The sequence below is a fragment of the Hermetia illucens genome, chromosome 6, assembly GCF_905115235.1.
Source record: "Hermetia illucens chromosome 6, iHerIll2.2.curated.20191125, whole genome shotgun sequence".
Lineage (NCBI taxonomy): Eukaryota > Metazoa > Arthropoda > Insecta > Diptera > Stratiomyidae > Hermetia > Hermetia illucens.
The window spans coordinates 18,056,259-18,076,864 of record NC_051854.1 but is presented as its reverse complement, the minus strand read 5'-3'; the positions used below and the strand labels follow the sequence as shown (position 1 = coordinate 18,076,864).

Sequence of the window (20,606 nt, the reverse complement as noted above, 5' to 3'; positions counted from 1 at the left end):
TTAGCACCTAACACACGGGACACGGTGAATACGTGAAGTACTCGCATTGCTTCGAATTGGACGAATCCAAATTGCACCGCTACATCCGAGAACCCCAACCATGTTATGTTCCATTATCTCAGATCCACGGATGAAACAGGAGATCAAACGAAGCCCTTAATGTAGATATCGAATACCCATAATCTCGCGAAAGAGAAGCTAAGGTCAGAAGTAAATCTAGGTGCGGTAGACGCAACAATAAGTGCATTACAAGAAAAGCTCCAGGAACTGCCTTAAGCCCCGAAGGCGCGACCGACAAGTGATTTAACCGTGCTGGTATGCAAGTAACACCTTACGGTGGCCCACGGGGATATAGGCGGGGAAGTGGGGGTTGTTCGTTGGATGAGAATCATACACACTGCCACAACCTGGTGCAGTACTGTCTGCATGCATGCTTTGATGGACTTAGTAGGCAAGAGGCTTTCCGAAGAGCTGTATATGAACCTTGGGAGAAAATACCGGAGTGTTATATTTCGATTCAGTTTACCCTATAGTGCGTTGCTTGATTTTCACATACAAACATATTTTATTCACCATTCATAAAAATTAATTAGGCACATTTTCCAAATAAAAAATTATCCCCCCATGTTTTTGGAAGAAAGTATTTATTAAGTTCCCTTTTACTGTAGCATTAGGAAAAATATTTTTCACCTCCATGTCTGTTTATTATCTCGTATTTGGCTTTATTGTCCTTAAATTTCCCGACTCTGCCTAGAGATCTATATTCTTCATCAACGATAAAATATTTGAAGGAACCATTTTGAACTAATTGAAATTAATGACTCAATCTGCAAATGTGTTTATTGTTCTCATTGTTCATTCTTTCCTTGCAGTGGTTCCCGCTGTTCTTGGCTTGACGGCAGCCGCGATTTTGGCCGTAGCGTGTCTTTGTGCCAAAAGGATCCGAGCACGAAACAAGAAGGCCAATCACGATGCTTCGTTACCATTCCAACCAACACGACGTCCGACTGCTGTTCGTTCACCCAGTGGAGCACCATCCCACTATTTGAAAAAATCTCCATCGCCAACAGCCCCAAAGCCACCACCAGGCACATTACAACCCCCACAGGAACAATCTCCCTCTCCGCCACACCAAACAATTAAATATTCCGAGGAAAATGAGATTAAACCAAAAACAATTTTAAATGAGCCGAAAACACCCGAATTGGAGAGTCCCGATGGCGGTGGTGATGATGCGGAATATGGAAAATTGGGGACAATTGTTTTTAAATTGCGCTACTTGACGGAACGCAATGCTCTTGTTGTTTCAATTGTTCGTTGTCGAGGATTGCCAGGGAAAGCAGGACCGTCGGGAACAGGAGATATTCCAGTTGGTATGAATGGGAAAACACAGACAGCAACAGATCCCTATGTTAAGCTACAGTTGCTACCGGAAAAACAACATAAAGTGAAAACAAGGTGAGTGATATTTTACTGTTTACAGATTTTCCAAGAAAATCTTTCATTGATTTATTGGACCGTCCTGTAGGCATGCATTATACTCGTATAGAGACCTGTCAATGTATTAATTTATATTTTGTCGATTAATCGTTCTCTTTGACGGACTATCCCACTTTGCTGATTCGAATTCGCGATGTGCCAATATAGTTTTACCGTCATTATAAGGATATCCTTGAACTGGTTCTTCACTCCTTCCCAATATTGATTCTAATGTTTATCATAAATAGAGAACCTCCTTTTCTCTGGTTCAAAATTGTAAAGGTGGGAAGGTCTAGTGACGAAATGAATAGAAATTTTAAGTATCCTTAATTGAATTAAGCGACTTCGCACTTGCCAGGCATGCCTCCTTTCGATAGGTGTGACACGAATTAATTGATCTTCTATATTTCCCATCACCATTCCACTGATTATATTATTCCAAGCATGTTTGTATCTTTTGTTCCACCTCATCCACCCTTATTATACTACTCAACAGGATATGAAACATCCTGCCTGACACTTTTTTGTTCTAGGCAAAGATTACTGTCCAACAAATAGCGGAAGAAACATCCTTAACTAACCCCATGGATTCGATATTATACGATTCCAATACACTTTCCTTTTTTGTTATCAAACCTTACAGGACATGAGCATATGTAAACGGGATCGCCCTTATATTGTATACTCATTTTAAGACCGAATAACCCTCAGGTTATGATAACGGAACCAATAAAGTTGCTCATAAATTTTTCACTTAGACCATTATGGGAACTGGGTGGGTAGTATTACCCAAATGTCCGCGCAGTCCTGGCTTTGGTTTCATCCTGTATTGAAATTCCCGGGAGAATTGAAATATCTAGCAGCAATAAAATACAGAATTATATTCTCTTGTAGAAAGGAAACGGTGAATGTTTTATTATTTTGTCCAAAAATGTTTTTTATTATCGCTTGAAGGTAACAAAACATGTTGCAGGAGTAGAGGATACTTGAGTTGAGTTCCCACTTGGACATGCGGATAGGAGAGAATATGTCCTTGTTTGCCTTGTATGCTAGTTAAAACTTCGTGGCTGACAGACAGCAGACTGTAGAACGTTTTTGTTTATTCTAGGAGGAAGTTGGGTACAAAAGTGAAAATAACAAATGCAATTGAAGGTTTATATCTTCAGAACTTAGATATAAGAATTGCAGGAGATGAGTAACCAGATGATGGTGTAGGTCATCAGAAAATCAGTATTATCGATTCTTGGGAAGGAAGGGAAGTAGGGAAAAAGGGTTCCTAACCGTCGTGCTTCTGTAACTACAACAACAGCAGCGACGCAACAACCAGTGTCCGATCTGTGTCTGCCTTTATAAGGAACCCCAAATATCCCGGTTTTGCAACGAGGTCTACCAATTCGATGTCGCTAGCAGTTGTCCGGCGTCCAGACTTACGACACCACTTTATTTGAACCAGCATTCGACATGTCTGTTCTCTCTATCATAGATATCTCCCTATAGATTGTTCGGGTTAGTTCATCGCCATAAGGATTAGGTGAACGCCCACCATAGCCTATTGTGCTGGGTTTCAACCACAATTAAATGGTCATTGTATCTCTCATAAATTCCATCGTTATATAGAATTGTATGTAACGGTGCAAGAGATTGTGCAAAGTTACGCGAGAGCCGAAGTTGAACCTCCTCAGATCCATTTAAGGCAAATTTCATGCTTATGAAGTCGGAGGATCTAGTTGCAGATTTCACAGGTCGGCAAACTACCCAAAGGTTGATACAACTCTTTTTATTGACGAAGGAATTCTTCTTAAATGTTCAATGTTCCCAGGCGCAGCATATCCGTTTCTTTTCATTTGAGCCATTTTTTGGGTCAATATCTGTGGAAACAGAGGAGTTCATGTATCAAAAGTTGAAAGTACAATACCGGGGCTTAACTTGCTGGGACGCGGATTGATTTGGAGACCATAACCAGAGCCGATTACACGCACCTTAGGAGAGGCTGAAGATGACATTGTGATGGGTGATTTGAATGCCAAGGTGGGCTCTGCCAATACCTCGTTCAGACATGTGATGTGAAAACGTGGTCTGGGCGACCGTAACGATAATGGTGGGAGGTTTCTGGACTTTTGCAGCTCCCACCGCCATGTCATTGGTGGCACATTATTCGCGAGTCATAAAGTAAATTGGATTTCAACTGCTTGATACCGTACGAGTAAATAAATTGACCACTTTGCGATCAGCGATAGATTAAGGAGTTGTATTTTGGATGTGCGTAACAAGAGAGGCTGCGTGGGAAAAGACCAATTAGAATTTATAGCGAGTGGGGCAAGGCAAAAATAAATGTCATCTATAATATATCTTCAAGTGCTACACTTTTCCTTGTGCATAGGACGGCACAAACGACGATACAAATCAAAGCAAAACAAGAATATTTCTAAAAGTTTGGTGCTACGTTACGGCTTTAAAATAAATGCTGGCATTCTAGCTCGTGAGCTGTCAAGGAGTTAGGTACCAGTTAGCTAGCTAGTCTGTCTGGAAAAAAAAAATCTGTTTGAAACCTTTGCGCAGCTAAGCAGTGACCATCGCGGATTGGTATCACCTCTATGAGGCTAAACTCACTATGATGGAAATTGTCGAGCAATACGCGAGTAAACTTTTTAACTGCCAGAAAATTAGAATTGGCCGCGTAGTATGCAGAATTTGAATTCGAGCCGTCCCCACCAAGTGCTTTAGATGCTTAGATTATGAACATTCGTCTGCAATTTACCGGCGACCTGACAGAAGGGCAGCATGCCGCAGATACGGCCAGGTAATTTATAAAATCAATATAGATCGTCATCACTTATCAGTTGGGGTTTATAGGACCGAGCATCGTGGCATCCCGACTTATTAGGTATCGCTGTCAAGTGGGTTCCGAATGGCAACCACCTTAGGGTTCTTGTCCAAGGCCGAGAGGATGGCTTCGTTTGGATTTCGTGTTTAGGGGTAACGTTTTTCAGCGCCGAATAATGCGATACCGGATTTTCGATGCAGACTTCATGCTCTGGACGGCGCTGTCTGGGGTTCGGAGGATCCGGATTGGAGGAGACTTCAATTCCAGGGCACTTAAATGAGGCATACCATATCCAGACTCCAGAGAACAATGGATTCTCGAAATGGCAGCGAGAAAAAGGCTTGTAGTTGCAAACAGCAAATCCACAACAACGTTCTGGCGTCAGGCTGAGGAGGAAATTTTCCTGCCATAATCTTGCGTCAGAATGACTGAGTCGTTGGTGGACGAATGGCGAGTTCTGGAAGACTGCTCGATAAGTGAACAATAATACATTGCGTTTGAAGTGGTTGACGCCACCTCTCAATGTTTACCGTCCCGGCGTGTTCTGTGCATGGATTGTCGCGAAGGTGAACATCGGGAGATTTGTCGAAGCTTTTGGAGAAGGTGGAGCTGCGCTTGAGGGCATTCCTAGGGTCGGTGGAATTGCAGCTGATTTTTTCGTAGATTCAATTACAAACCTGATAACGGGAACCTACAGAGCTTCCGTGACCAAGGGGTCATCGAGATGTGACAAACTTTTTATGTATTAGTCGACGGTGGAAATTGCTTAGCTCCGAGAGGAGCGTCACAAACTCCGCCACTTGACACAACGCCTAGACGATCGGGAGGTGGCATGCAGCGCAAGCAGAGTTCAGATCAGCAAAAAGGAAACCCCGCAACGCGAGAAATAGAAACAAAGCTCGCTGCTAACAGGACCTAGTCGATAATATCAATGAGGACCCGTGGGGATTTGGTTATAAACGGGTAACCCGAAACATTGGCGTTCTCCGGAGCCCTTCTTTACTTAACGCTCAACAGATGAACCGTATTGCACGGAAATTACTCCCTATACATTTCGTAGTCCTTTCTACCAAAAACAAGAAGGAACCAGGATCCAATAGTGTCCCGGCAGAGGTATACAGACTGGTGTTCCAACATCAACTATACCTACTGCTCGGCGTTTTCAACGCCTGCCTGCCTTCTTGCTGGAAGGTGGCAAGGCTTGTGCTGATTAGCAAAATAAAATACGACCCCGGGCTGTTGGAGGTTTATCCCCACGACAGTTTGGTTACAGAGCTGGGAGATCCACAGTTGATGTTGATATGCAAATTGTGGTGCTCTCCGTAACGCTGGATGTCAGAAATACCTTTAATTCCGTAAGATTGAAAGACATTCTGGGCACACTACACAATACATTCTACGTGCCGAACTATCTCTTACGGATATTCATGGAATTCCTGAGAACCCGCACCCTGTTTTATGAGAGGCAAGAGGATCAGAGGGGGATGAAGATGACGTCGGGAATAGCGCAGGGATTCATCGTAGAGCCGAACCTCAGGAGCGCTTCTGACGATAGTCTGCTAAAATTCGACATGCCTGAAAAATCGTGTGGCACTTGTGTCTGGATACACTTTTCAAGGCGCGCAGAGCAGATTCGACATATTGATGCGACAGGTAAACGGATGGTCGATAGTTCGCGGTTTCAATCTTGCGCTGAAAAAAAAACGAAGTACAACTAAAATAGGATCCCGACCCTGCGTCCCATATCGATCGGCGAGTCGATAATCGAATTAATACCAATGGATAAGATACTCGACTCAAGTAGCAGCTGAAGTTTCGGCCCTAAGTCGGCCAATCGCAAACATTAGGCGTGCTATATCTAGCAGGCGACGTGTTCTAATGAGTGCAGTGCAGTCCGTTCTGGTCTACAGAGCAGAGGTGTTGACTGATATTTTTGGCAAAGGGGGTATATCATAAGCGCCTTGAGCAAGTACAGAGGAGCTTTGCGAATGCCATCTTGCTATGGTACAGTCTCTGAACCGACCATGATGGTGATTGCAGGAATGATTCTCATTGCCATTCTTGCTAAGGAGCTTAAAGCCATATGCAAGGAGAAAGATTCAAGGCAGGTGGCTGCTCGTACCTAGCAACTTAGATGCGTCCCTGAATCGAAAGCATGATGAAACTATTTACTATAGACGTAGCTCCCATTTGAGAAAGGAAGTTTTACACAAGATTGGAAAGGCACGATCTCCTCACTGTGTGATGTTATAGACGACACCGACCACTCTTTTTTTGTGGAAGATGGCATGACCTCTCTCCAGATAACATTTTCGGTGAGGTGCTAAAGCGCGCTGACAGATGATGCCGTGTTGGGTATTATGTTCGGATTCTCTTTCTGGCAAAGAAGGTAGAGCTCAACCGATGGCGGGGCCGGTTAGCAGGGGGTCCCTTCAACTAACAGTTCCTTTTTTTCTCTCCCTTCTCGTTGATGAAGGGAATTCTCTGACTTGAAGGTTCCCCAGGCGGGAGAGCAGAAAAGCTATTAGGAAGTAATGTGACAAACGGTTACAGGGTAATTCTCTGAGGATGGGGAGGAATTGAGTCGGCAGTCCGTGATGTACTGTTGTGAAAGTCTACGACTCTTTGAAAAAATAAATTCACCTACCCTACCCAAAAAGAAGGCTTCAATTGAGATTGTAACCACGCTTTTCATGAAAAGAGGTCAATTTTCTTAGTACTCGCAGTTTGTGGGAACGGAACTATGGGAAATTTACAGACATTTCAATGTGAACGGAGTTCTAAGAATGAAAGAAGTTCCGAGCAGATCTCACAAGCTAGCTGTTAAAATTCTTTCCTGTTGGTTCATTAGCACCTTTAAATCGGCCAGGCAGAAGAAGGGTTCCAAAAACTAGACGCTTGTTTTGTATATCCCTATCCATCTCTGGCATAGGTGTAGATGCTGGAAAAAGTGGTATAGAATATGCTGCCCGGATAATCGATGAAGCATGTGTTCTGATAGTGATAATACGAGCCTTCAAGCGTTCATTTTGAGTGAAACCCTCTAACACGCTTCAAGGCCCTTATCCAATAGGACCGTCACGGCAACGATTATCGATTATGGTTATAGGAAGTATTTGCATCGCTCTGGCCGGTCTGAATGCATGAACGCACAATATTCCATTCTCCGGAATTTGTGTAGGAGAAAAGAAGACTGAGGAATGCTATGAATGTAAAATTGTATATGATTCGTGATGATGAGGACTCCATTAATGAAATTCACTGGGAAACTGGATTGCTGTTAACGCCACAATACTAAAAAGTCACAACTAGATCGCTCCCGGAAACAAGGAGCAAGACAATCACCAGTAAAAGGACAAGAAGTCTTATCCAGACTCCACCCTGCGAAACATAACTTGTTAATTTAGATGAGTGTGACATTCATACCTGACAAAGCAAGAAGCAGAAAGAGAAAAATAATATATGTCTTACAGGCAAGTTTTTTACAATCAATGGTTTATATCTTGGGGACCTGCTAACCTGAGATGGCGGTCTTATAAGACGAACACTTATGATCAGATCAGGGCGAAACTTCATTCCAGACTAGGCGGCATCCTGTGGATAAGGATGGATTTTTAATTGGATGAACGCTTTTTTAGCTTCACGAGATGGGAATCGAATTGAGTAGATTGAGCTAGTCCTCCGCTTGGGATCCAGGATCCCTTACAACATATTAGGGAACACCATAGGAGGTCCATCTACCAGCTGACTACCGCAGGATGGACATATGAAGGCTTATTTTCAGTTCAGTGATACAAAGCAAAGCAATGTCTCTAGCTAGTGTGACTACCTGGGATGGAACATTATAGGGAAGCCTCGTTTAGGCCAATTATTGGCACTTGAGTGAGGAGTATGGTAATTTTTTCTCCAGCGGCGGGCCATATAGCCTTCAATGTTATAAAACCTGGCTATTGAGATTAGATATATGAGGATTGCAATAAAGGGACCTACATCCATTCGCAAACTGCCACCAGTTATCTTCGTCTTGAAAAAGGAGGCTATTCCATCGGTAGCCTCTTATAATTTAAAGTCAGTTATTGGATATAAGATCAACTCCTATGACCCTTGGTTTTGGAATAGTGAAATAGATAATAATAGTTGATTTATTGTAAACTGGTTCCGAATGAGTTTGCAACTAAGACCGTCCCTCTTCCGAGGCTCTTTGGCATGAAAAGGCTCTCTGACGCTATTTTCTCTAATCTAACTTCCATTGATTTTTATGAGCACCTCGGACACGTCATTCTGTCTAAAAATCACATCCCCTCATTTTCGATTTTGCTTCTTTTTTAGCAGTCACTTTTTGGAACTTCTGACGACCATAAAAACAAAAATATTCGATACCATAATCGTAAAACGTTTCAAAAGCTGACTATTTCTGTTGATAGTGTTAACAAGAATTACAAGTTTGTTGCTCATTCGCATACTTCACCATAACTACAAAACTTGTCAACCATTCCATTTTCCTCCACTTTCATCCAGTTGGACAAAACTTTTAATGGAAATAATGCCTGAACTGAGTCACTTATTATGTTCGTTCAAAGATTTATGTAAAATAGGCGCCAATAGTCTGAACAATGTCGCAACAACTTGAAAGGACTACCGAAGGTCAAAGTCGTTTAGAAGTCCACAAAAGTATAATGGGAGGCGTATGAAAATGAGCTACAATTATATGTATATACGACTCAGTTGGAGGAATATTCATATGTATGAATTGTCATGGAGGTAATGGTTACTGTTGTGGGAATCATATAATACACGGCACAGATAATGAAAATAATCGTTAAGTTGCGGTTATTTGTGGATGGGAGTACGTCGATGCAGAAGCAATATGGCACCAAGGGACTTCAAAACCACCTTTTTTTCTCAAACATATTCTGCTTAGCAGAATATCATACACAGTTTCGTAGAGGGGGAAACAAGGGAAGGAGAGGATGAAATTGTTTCGCACTTCCTTTTAGGATGGCTAAAGGGTAACTACATCAGATTCGATGAAGGATTTTTCAGAAATCGCAAGATTAGGAACCAGGTCCCTTTGAAGTGTTGGCAATAGTTACATGGAGTAGTGTTTGGAATATATAAAACACCTTCTGGGAGGAGCATTAGAACCCAATCTCCCAAATTGAAATGTTTTATTAATTTGGTCACTGTAATTTGTCAAAAAAGCTTAAGTAATCTATCAAAAAATTTCTCTTGTCATAAGACCACAATCAGTTCCAGACTAAGTTATTGATGATGCTTTAAAATGTGGCCTCAACTAATAAATGGGTAAAATGAATGGAGTATCTTGAGGTTTCGATTGACTTCTAGATTGAGGTCTGAAATTGTAGATCACATTATCGATGGCAATAAGCTAAGCTTTTTCTACCAGGACACGAGTGACTACAATCTTTCCAGTTGGAGCCGTCGTAATTCTCGAAAAAAAATAAAAACTGAAGCAGGGATGACTTCAAATGAATTGTGAGATCTCTAAACGATCTGATGAGAGATGGAGGAAAGGGGATGATCCACTTAGTCCTGAGTTTTTTCGAGGTCCCGAATAAAAACTAACAAATTCAGATAGATATTTTGATATTATTGAACGACCCCTATTTACTCTAGCACCGGAATTTTTGCTAGCAGTCCGGCTCACTCCGGGAAGAAATCGGCCGGCTGGATGAAGGAGTTGTGGGGATAAATGGCATATTGCCAAGGATTGCGATATGAACTGAATAAAATGTTATGAGAAGGAAGGTTTAAATAAATTATGCTCACGCCAAATACTTAGACTACCTACACCAAGACTTTGTTTAGACAAAGTTCAAGAATATGTTTTGGCAAACCTGAAAACCAGGAAAGCCCTGTTCATTCTTAGGTTTGGTACAGGTGGACATGAAACTGACCAACGAAAATAATGTGAATATGTAGCGAAAAGCCAGGTCTGGTCCTGTTGTGAAACTGACTTTATTAACACTGCGGACATATTAACATAGCTTAGCAATTTAATCACACAACTTTATTGCAACCAGAAAGGGAGTCAGTAGAAAATTTGCAAGATCCAAAATAGCAACAAACTTTTCAAGAAGTGTGGTTAGATCAGATACCCGCACAAGAAAGAATAAGCCTATAATAAATTTTGAAGAAACTTCAGAGGGACACTCTTCGAAGCAGTCCGCTCAGTGGTGGTTATAAGTTTGTGGTGGATATCTAGAGGGTTTACTTAAAATACATAGCACAAATTACGTGCACTCATTTTATCTCCATTCAAAGGTTATTTCCTTAGCAAGAGAAGAATTGGGATTGTCACAAGAGGCTTGGGTTATAATAGTATTGACTGCACTAAGCCGAGAAGAGCTACTGGAAATTCAGGGTAGGATTTGGGGAACAAAACTTTCGAGCCCCGGAGGCAATCCGGCCTTCGCGCTTGCCGCAAAGATAAGGCCAGATCCGTTTCCCAAATCGTATGGAGCATGCATTGCAGAGGAGATCGTCCCACCATTATGGGAGTGGTGGAAAAATTGGTAACCTTCAGACAACCCATCCTTTTATTCTCCCATATATCTTCCAAGCACAATTGGGAAAGTATTGACGGGAGTTGTGACTGCTCTGCATAATTGATAGTCACGGAACTTTTCAGATTAGCAGTCGTGATTTTCGGGAAGCAATTTGATAATTGAAACTAGCTCGACTGAAAATAGGTGAATATGAGAAATGCATCAAATTTGCCCAACTGCAGTCAAATCGTGAGGAACCTTACGACGACAGATATTTACTTTTGCTTTTGTGGACAACTACCAGGAGGAAATCCTTCTCTGATACAATACTATTGGTGGATTTAAGGGGAATATTGTCTCCGTGGGTATGAAATTGGAGTTTGTACTGCGCTCGCCACTGTGCAACACCATCTACAATTATATATCCAACTTTGAGCACACCACGGTAGTCGATAGCGATAAATTGATTTTCAATAAGTGCTTATCCATGGAATAAGAAAAGGTCTGTTTTTAGTATCATTTCACCCTCATAGCTGTCAAAGTCTAAATTATTTCGCTCGAAACGTCTCATCATAAGGTCAAAGCTCTTACTGCACAAGCCAATGATCTTGCCAGTCCTTATGTATTCCTCGGAGACTTGGGTTCTTAGCAAAAAAATTGTGAACTCTTGACAGATCGAGAGAAGAATCCTTCGAAGTACTTTTGGCTCCCTACATGAAGATAGACGATTCCGTAGCCTACAGAACGGCTAAATCTATGATCATCCGTCAGGCTGTGGCTCAACAGGTTGCAGTGGGCGGGTCACCTAACCCGTATGGATGAGGATGATCCAGCTCGAAAGGTCTATAAGAACAATATCTATGATAGAAAAAGAAGACGAGGCAGAGATGGCCTAAGATGGAGCGATGTCGTAGGTCAGGATGCCAGACAGCTTTTAGGGATATCGAATTGATGGACCTCGGCGCAAAACCGGGATGTCTGAAGTTCCTTATTAAGGCAGGCTTGGACTGGATACCGGTTGTTGTGCCGTTGATGATGATATTCTGGAAACTTCTAACACCTGACCATTGATTTGCCTTAAACGGAACCTCGTCGTACGCCCTGACCCTATAAAAAAGACTTCATAGCTGAATGTAAACGCAAAAAACTACTCGACCCAAGAATTGGGTTTAGACAAAAGAAGATCCACTATTGATAACATCTCGACAGGCTTCTAAATCAACGTCATCATACCATCTAAGCCATCACTCTCAGAATTTCTCGACCTTAAGTGCATTCACATGTTCACCGCGAAAGTCTTCATTTCGTATACGATTTGACGTTCAGTAATGCGGAAGTAAGGTATGAAATGCCACTTCATCCAGGTAGCGCTGATGCGTGCAGCAATTTCATTATGCAGTTTACAATGGACTGAGAGTACTGATATGAGATATTTAAATCGCTCAGTGCTGGGTTACCACTGACAGTGGTAGTGCTTGTTTCAGTGAGTTCAGTGGCCAAAAAATCTGTTGTTGACACGGATTCAATTCCAAACTGTGCAGCATGATGCAGTTATTCAACTTTTGGACAAGTTGCTCGTGATTAGCTTTCTTGCGACAACGCCACTGAAACATAATCTGCATAGAGCAGCTTAGCAATGAAAAAACTGAAAAATCCAGGGAGCGGTTTTTCAGCATGTTTAGGGACCATAAGTCTCTAATTTTTTACTTAAGGTAGAATCCCGACAAACCGTCTCCTGGCCAATTTCGGCAGCTAGTCTACATCAGCCAATTTACATCGAATATTCAACATGTGTATGGTGAAGACAACTTAGTCGCTGATGCTTTGTCGCGGACCTCCATCAACAATCAACATCCCAGCCACAGTCGAGTTTTTGGCAATCGCTGCGACAGAAAGATGACGCAGTTCCTCACAGCTTGCAATCGGACTCCAAATGCAAGTTTCCCATCTTCGGCTTACTTTCCTCTATCTGCTGCGAGAGCTTTGAAAAAAAACCTAGGCCATATATTTCGCCCGCTTTCCCTAAGGGAATGTTTCACTCGGTGCACGATCTTGCACACCCCGGCATTTAGACAACGAACAGGCTAGTCTCCACCAGATATTTTTGACCGCCGTGAACAAAACGTAAATCTTTGGGCCAAAAAGTACATCGCATGCCAGTGCAAGTGTAAGTTTACTAGTCATGCACCCTGACATTGTAGGACCTTTGCGAGATTCGTGCGGCTACAAGTATTGTAGAGAGTCGGTTCCGCGCTTCAGTAATCCCATGGAAATCATCACAGACCAGGGAATGCAATTTGAATCTACTTTATTCTTAGAACTCGGAAAGTTCCTAGGATTCAAACGCCAGCCGACGAACCCATACCATCCGTAGTCCAATGAACGCTGGCATCGGACGCTAAAGACACCCATTATGGCTCGCGACGAGCCGCCCTGCCCGCGGGTATTGCCTTTCGTTCTGCTTGCGTTCGCACAGCCTCCGCGAGGAATTTGTTGCCAGCCCTGCTGATTTCGTGTAAGGGGAAGACCTAAGACTCTCCGTTGATCTAGTTCTCGACAAGAGAGACTGGATTGTTGTGTCTACTACAGGAGCCCGCTCCCAAATTAAAGCCGCCATCTGATTATGCGCAGGATCCTATAAGGTCTTCGAGCGTGGGGAGGAGGGAAATGGGACGATAATTCTCGGCAAGCGTACGATCGCCACTTTTGTGTATGGGGATGATGAGAGCCTCTGCCACAAGCCACGAAAATGATTCTCTTCGAGGCTTTTGTTGAAAATAAGGGATAGGGGAAGAGAGACGGACAGTTTTGAAAAAAAAGAGGTTTGGAAGACCATCGTAGCGAGGTCCGACATTGGCATCAAGTTTGACAACGAGGTACTCGATAAGAGAAGGGGAATGGTAGGCGATGCGGGGCAGGCTATATCCGCTATCGGGAGAGATTTAGAGAAAGGAGGGGAAACATAGACTGACGAAAAGTAGCCGCTAGGGCAGAGTTCAGACCGTCGAAGTTCGATTGGAAAGGCAACGCACAGGAATGTTAGAGCGGACAAGGTCAAGAGTGCGATCTAAGTGGTTTCTAAAAAGGTTAAACTGGAAGGCGCCGCAGGTATACATGAAAGTGGATAGAGGAGGAGAAGGGTGGATGGAGTTATTAGGGAGGGAGGTAAGGCCAGGAGTAATGGGCCAGGAAAGCAGGAAAAGATTAAAATCGCCACAGATTATGAAAGGAAATGAGGGAAACAAAACAATTAAGACCTCTGATAACCTGTCGAAGAAATCTTCATATAGAGAAGGCGCGCTGAGGCAGGGAAAATATACATACGATATGACAAAGGGGGAATGACTCGTAAGGTAGCACAATCGTAGGTGGAGGAGGAGGAGGAAAAGTTGATTTCGGCGCGGAGAGGGGACTTAACAACTATTAGGGCACCACTGTCGGTTGTCTTGTCAAGCGCAGCGCAGTTTCTGTCACAACGAAAGACAGAGTAACCTTCGAGGAGGTCGGAATCTAAAATCCTGTCACCCAGCCAGGTTTCAGAAATACAGATGATATGATGTTGGAAAGCTAAGACAGTTTGAAATCGGAAAGCTTGGTCCTTAGACCCCTTTCATTTTGATAAGTAGTCGGAATCATTTCAGTTCGATGAGGTAAACGGGCGGGCTGGAAATTTTCACGAAGCTTGGTACTCTGATAAGGCTTGACGAAGGCCCCCTGTGGCCAAAAGGAAGATAGGACGATACCATCGAAGTCGTGGGAATATGTTACCTTGAAGGAAGCTTTCACTCGTTCAGGAGACCCATCCACACATGAGAAAGGTGACAAAGTTAAGTTGGCTAATATAGCCCTGGAACGCATCAAAGAACGATAGAGAGCAAGCAAGCTTCCGCTCTCGAATCTCCGGTACATCTCCTTCCACTTTTTTGCGTCGTGCCATTGGGGTACAATCTCGATACAATTTAGAACGAAGGGCTTTGCCGGCAGCATACAGGTCATACATTAAGGAAGGGCGCCAATAAATCTATATAAATCTTATCTACAAAAGTAATTAAGGTTCCTCTTTCAAAATAAAGTCGCTTCGCGTTTTCTCTGCTTCACCATCCTGTGAAGTTATGGTTCAATTTGTTTGAACCCGAAAATCAACGCTTTTCTCCATTAGCGACATCAGGTACTGTACTGTAGCCCCGCCTACTAGCTTTTTTAAAATTTCCGTGCTAAAAGGAACAATTTTGACTTATTTTAAAAAACAAGCATAATTTCAGCACCTGGAAAGTACTCGCTTCTATCCTGGAAGCTCCTTCATAAGAAAGTACTTAGTTTTCAAATATAGTGAAACTATACGCAATCCAGGGAACTATCGATGCAGGAGATAATAGGTAGAAATAAATGAGGATGGTCTACACACTGATGAAAATGACAAATGGGTAACAACTAATAGTGTCCGTATTCTTAGAGGTCATTGTACTTAAAATATTTTCGTAAATGATGTCATTGACAGAAAGGTTGAAGGATATTTTTTTACCACGAAAAGAAACAGGAAGAGTAGAAACAAAAACACTTCAAAAATTCCTTTTTCCGTTTAAATAATCATTATTTTTTTAACTTTCCAGGGTCGTTCGAAATACACGTAATCCAGTCTACGATGAAGATTTCACTTTCTACGGGCTCAACTTACAGGAACTAAGTTCAATGTCTTTACATTTTGTCGTTCTGAGTTTCGATCGGTATTCACGTGATGATGTTATTGGAGAAGTTGTATGCCCGCTATCTGGAATCGATTTGAGTCAAATTGAAACACAACAGATTGCTCTGAGCAAGGAGATACAGCCGAGAAGTCTGAAAATACGGGCACAGGGACGTGGTGAATTATTGATTTCATTGTGCTGGCAACCGGCTGCCGCTCGACTAACAGTTGTTCTACTCAAAGCTCGGAATCTACCACGAATGGATGTAACCGGCTTAGCTGACCCATATGTGAAATTGTATCTATTGTATAATGGACAACGAATTGCCAAAAAGAAGACACATGTGAAGAAGAGGACATTGAGTCCTGTATTTAATGAAAGTTTCGCATTTGATATTCCAATGTCAGAGGTAATGTTGTGTGGACATTTTAATAGAATCAATTTTTATCAAAGATAAAATCTGTAGTCGTAGACGTTTCGTTTCATTTTCCGATATTATTTTCAGGGAAATGGAGCATCCTTGGATGGTGTTTCACTGGAATTAATGCTGCTGGATTGGGATCGAGTAACTAAGAATGAGGTAAGTCTGAAATAAGAAAGTATTTGCTCTGCTTGCTGGAATAGATAAGCTGGCTTGTCAGAATTTATGATGGCTTTTTCGAGATTTATTCTGAGATGACTATTTTGAAAGGTATTGAGAATACCTTTCAAAATAGTCAAATTTATACCACTTCCATCCGATTCATTCGATTAAAGCTTTAAGTCAACATTCGGCGTAACTGACAAGAAAGAGTGAGGGACTTTGGGATCCATTTTATAGGACCCTTCCTGAGTTGATTTTCTGCTTGACATTAATTTCATCTATTATTATTATTCTCTGATTCTCCAGACTGTGTCTGTAAATATGAAGTGGAAATGATATTTGGTAATAGCAAATGTCAACTGTGGAATTACATAAGAGTCAATAGGGCACAGAAATAGTTATGACATAACATTGCATAATTTACTTACTTATTTCTTCCACATGATATCTTTGAACATCATCCATGGGAAAAAATTCTTACGTAAAATTGTGCCACTTTTGCAGGAGGCTTCCTACTTCCTTGTCAATTTGAAGGAAAATTCTGCGCAAATGTAGGACTGACGACGATGATTTTATGAAACCATTGGGAAATGATTATGAGGTTGATTAATTTTCAGAATATCTCCTATCACATTACCAATTCAGGATAATTAAGAGGCTCATCAATACCGTCCCTTGAATGTATGCCTATTCGGAATTTATTTGCATAGTTTCTTCCTAGTGACTTTCTAAAAATTCGCGGTTGTATCGGACGGGTTCGTTCTCGTTCTCTGGTACTGATAGTGTGTCTAACCCCATAAATACATTTATGCATTGTATATTATCAACAATTGCATCTCGAGTCTGGTCTACTTCCTTTGCTACGAAACAAGCGTGCCGAAACCGAAATTAACGCTGTAGCGGACTACCTACATTACTCTTTCTACATTTCGCTGGGTGTCAGTGAAACAGATAGGTGCAAACAAGCCAACCGGGCGTGGTCTCTCGAAATTTGACAAAACTCTCTCCTTCGGAGGTCAGGCGATACGTCATAATCCTCTACAAATTATTAATGGAAAGGGACTGCGGATTATTAACTACCAACGTCCTACGAATTGGTCGTTGGAACCACTAACTCCAGATTGGAACCCTTGCAACCAAATTTACCGTGCTGACCGAATGCCGCCAGCGCTCAATTTTGTTGGATGTTAGAACATATAGGGGACCCAATATAGACTCGGATCACCATCTTGCAGGCTCAAAGACCAACACTCTCTCTGATAATCAGCTGAGGGTAAACATTGAAGCCGTCCAGAACAAAGTCCTTTGCAACTACCATATGTCACCGCTCCCCTCGGCCACTACGTTGTCGTAACGGGATAACTTGTAATAGTTAATTATACACTAAGAGTGTCCAAAACACATGCAGAGGGAAGCAACGGATTTTAATTCTTCAAGACTTCCAAGTCGATCCGTGACTGTGAACAAGCAAGCCGCGGCCGAGCCACTGATTTTGGAACCCTCATCATGTTCCCCTACGGAAAAATTTATGGAAGACATGCTCTCTACGTCAGTAGGTAGCCTACACTTAGAGTCTACGGACGCGGTCAGTCAAAAAGGAGAGTGTAACAGCTCCTATAATGAGAGGGACTGGAAAGTTGATAACGCCCGGTCTGTTGTCTGTGTTGTCTAATTCTTCCAGAAAACGAAAGAGGAAAGCTCGAACCAAGGAAATTTAAGTTGCAAAGGTTAGGGGACTACAAGCTAAATCTGACCTGTCAGAACCTTCTCTTCCACTTCTAATAGGAAAAGCAACACTTTGAACCTGAAAACGCTTCCAGCCGACTGCAGCGTAGAGTACTGCAAAAGATAGCGAAATTTGAGAATGAGGACATAGGACCTGCTGCACCACTAAATGTTGCAATATTCAAAAAATAGCTTGAAGAAAGCTGAACTTTCGGCGGAAGGTGAGGACAAGCTGATAACCTTGGTGAGAGCCATACTGGAAACAACAGACTCTCCAGTTTGTGACGAATTTTACTTCAGACAATACTTATGTCTACAAACATAAAGATTAGTCAAATCAATTCGCAACATGTCAAAGCCTATTTATTTCTGCTGGCAGCATGGCTGGCAAACTTGTAGGACTGCCTTTACATATTTCGGGTTCAACAGCCATGTTTTCGGTTTAAAAAAATCTATGGTAATGGATCAGTAAAGGGTGCGGGGATTCATTTCGGTGAGAGATCCCCGAAACCGAGCGCCTGCGTTCTGAAGTAAAAATTGTTGGAGGCAACCATGCTGAGATAATTCTATTCCCAAGACCTAGTTGCGGTCATCTAACAATACGACCTCCTCTGCTCACCCTACGATTCTTAGTGTTCTTCGCGAACGCAAGAACTCAGAAGGGATTCGTTAGTTTAAGCAGAATTAAAGTCGACCCGATGCCGAGAAAGATGTCTTCTGGCAACTTCTCAACACAAAGACCTGTAACGTGCCTACTGATGAGCATATCGTCGTTTCGGAGAATCTTAATGTTCATATAGGAGACAAGGTATACGGCAACAGGTGCTATGGGAAAAAGGGTTGGGGCGCGATGAGGGTGGTGAGCGTATTGCCGATTTTGCGGACAGCCCTGATATTGTAATTGTGAATGCATGGTTTATTAAACGATTATCTCATCTTCCTACATTTTATAGTAGGAACAGTAAAACGCAAATCGATTATATTTTCATAAGATGCCGACATTTTATCATCGTCACTGACTGCAAAGCCATTCCCAATGAGACCATCGAACCTCAAAATCGGCCATTGATCACGTCTCTCGAATGAAGCCACCGATAAGACAGCGTGAGGAACGCACTGGCCCGCTTACGCGATTACCAACCATTACGAATGCGGAAGAATCGTGAATCTGTATCGGCTTTCCGAAAGCCAATCCAAACGCACACAGGATATCGAAAACTTCTTCTGTTGCGTTAATGACAAGGACTGTACTTTGCTTACTGACCGGGGAGTCGCGACGGATAGATGTCAAGAATATCTTGAGCAGATTTCAACGGAAGGATTTGTTCATTCCCCGCTTCCACAAGCATTGCCGACATTTGGAACAATTCCACCTGTCAGTGCAAATGAAGTCGAAAAAACTAAAAAACGAATGAAATCGGGACCATATCGTGTCTGAGCTCTGGAAAGCGAAGAGCTGGGTCCCAACACTATGGGTCAATGAATCCTTCAACCGGGTTATTCAGGAAGGTAGAATACCATCTGGCTAGCAAGAAATTACCACAGTTCCAACATGGAAAAAGAAAGGTAGTCCAGCAGAATGTCCAAATTTCCGTCCGATCTGGTGGCTGTCTCATACTATGAAGACTTTTAAACGCATTCTTGACAACCGTATTCGCGAAATCGTTCAAATAACCGTGAACCAAGCGGAGTCTGCCAGGAACCACGGAACTACTGACAAGAAGACTGATGACTGGAAACGAGACATGATCTGTCTTATACATAAATAACAGCATACCACGCAGTGCAACAATTGTACAATGTTGCTAAGCACCACCTTTAATCCATTTTCTGTTATCTATTAGGCCGGATAGCTCCATATGCTCAGAACAGCATCGGATCATACAAAATAAGTTTCATTAGCAGATCACATCTTCTCCCTGCAGCAGTCGATGGAAAAACTCTTGGACTGTGGGCATCAGTCGTATCATATTTTCACTAACTTTTAGGTCGCCTAGGATAGCATGGTCAGAGTAAAACTGTACACAGTCCTTCGGTATCCCGATAACACTGATAAGACTAACAACTAACTGACCCTTACCCTGCGAGGCTAAATCCAGGGAGCAGGATCGCTCTCGAGACCTTTCACCATCAATACCGGTCTAATATACCTAGTCTTGGACCCTTTTTAACCTGGAAATTGTGGTCCCTGATGTCCATGTAAACACCAGAGGTATTATTCGCTACAACCTACCCACGACCTATGCTGACTATATTGATGCAATAGGAATAACCTGATATGTACAAACTGCCTTATCCAGATCGTACAGGCCACGAATTTCACTCACTTACCGGCTTGTCTAAGCTGCTCGCCTTAGGTCAGCCTGCTTTTTTCAATTGTTTACTTACATGCATGAACTCAACTTTTTGATATTCCGAACAGGTAAATGTGTCGATGGTGGTAGCTACTGGATTCCAGATTAAATTAGACAATATGACTCAATAAGTCTTTGTTAGATAAAATTACTCAACAAATCTTTATCAAAGCGATTACGTAACCAATTTGAGGTTTGCTTTGAAGCACAATTTAATATTAGCCCCAAATTTTGACCGAAACGCCTCGGAGAGGAAGTTCCTTCAGGGCTACGACTTTTGACAATTGTAAACGGGTTATGATTGGTTTCTGAAGTGCGGGTCTCCTCGCCAATAGGATTGAGGGCGCCCAGAATAACAGCTAAACATTCTGGGCCTAAGTAAAACGTGATAGTAGGACTCTTGCGCACTGTTATTTTGTACTCTGAAACGTTTCGTGGTAGCAGACG

General features: G+C 42.4%; 1 protein-coding gene across 1 annotated transcript in view; it reads left to right on the top strand.

Annotated features, from left to right (window-relative positions):
- LOC119658705 (synaptotagmin-11) overlaps positions 1-20,606 on the top strand; it is a 94,373-nt gene that overhangs the window by 68,801 nt on the left and 4,966 nt on the right. The window contains exons 2-4 of the mRNA XM_038066314.1: positions 873-1,458; positions 15,423-15,906; positions 16,003-16,077. Coding sequence (XP_037922242.1) covers positions 873-1,458; positions 15,423-15,906; positions 16,003-16,077 — 1,145 coding nt within the window. The remainder of the gene's footprint in view (positions 1-872; positions 1,459-15,422; positions 15,907-16,002; positions 16,078-20,606) is intronic.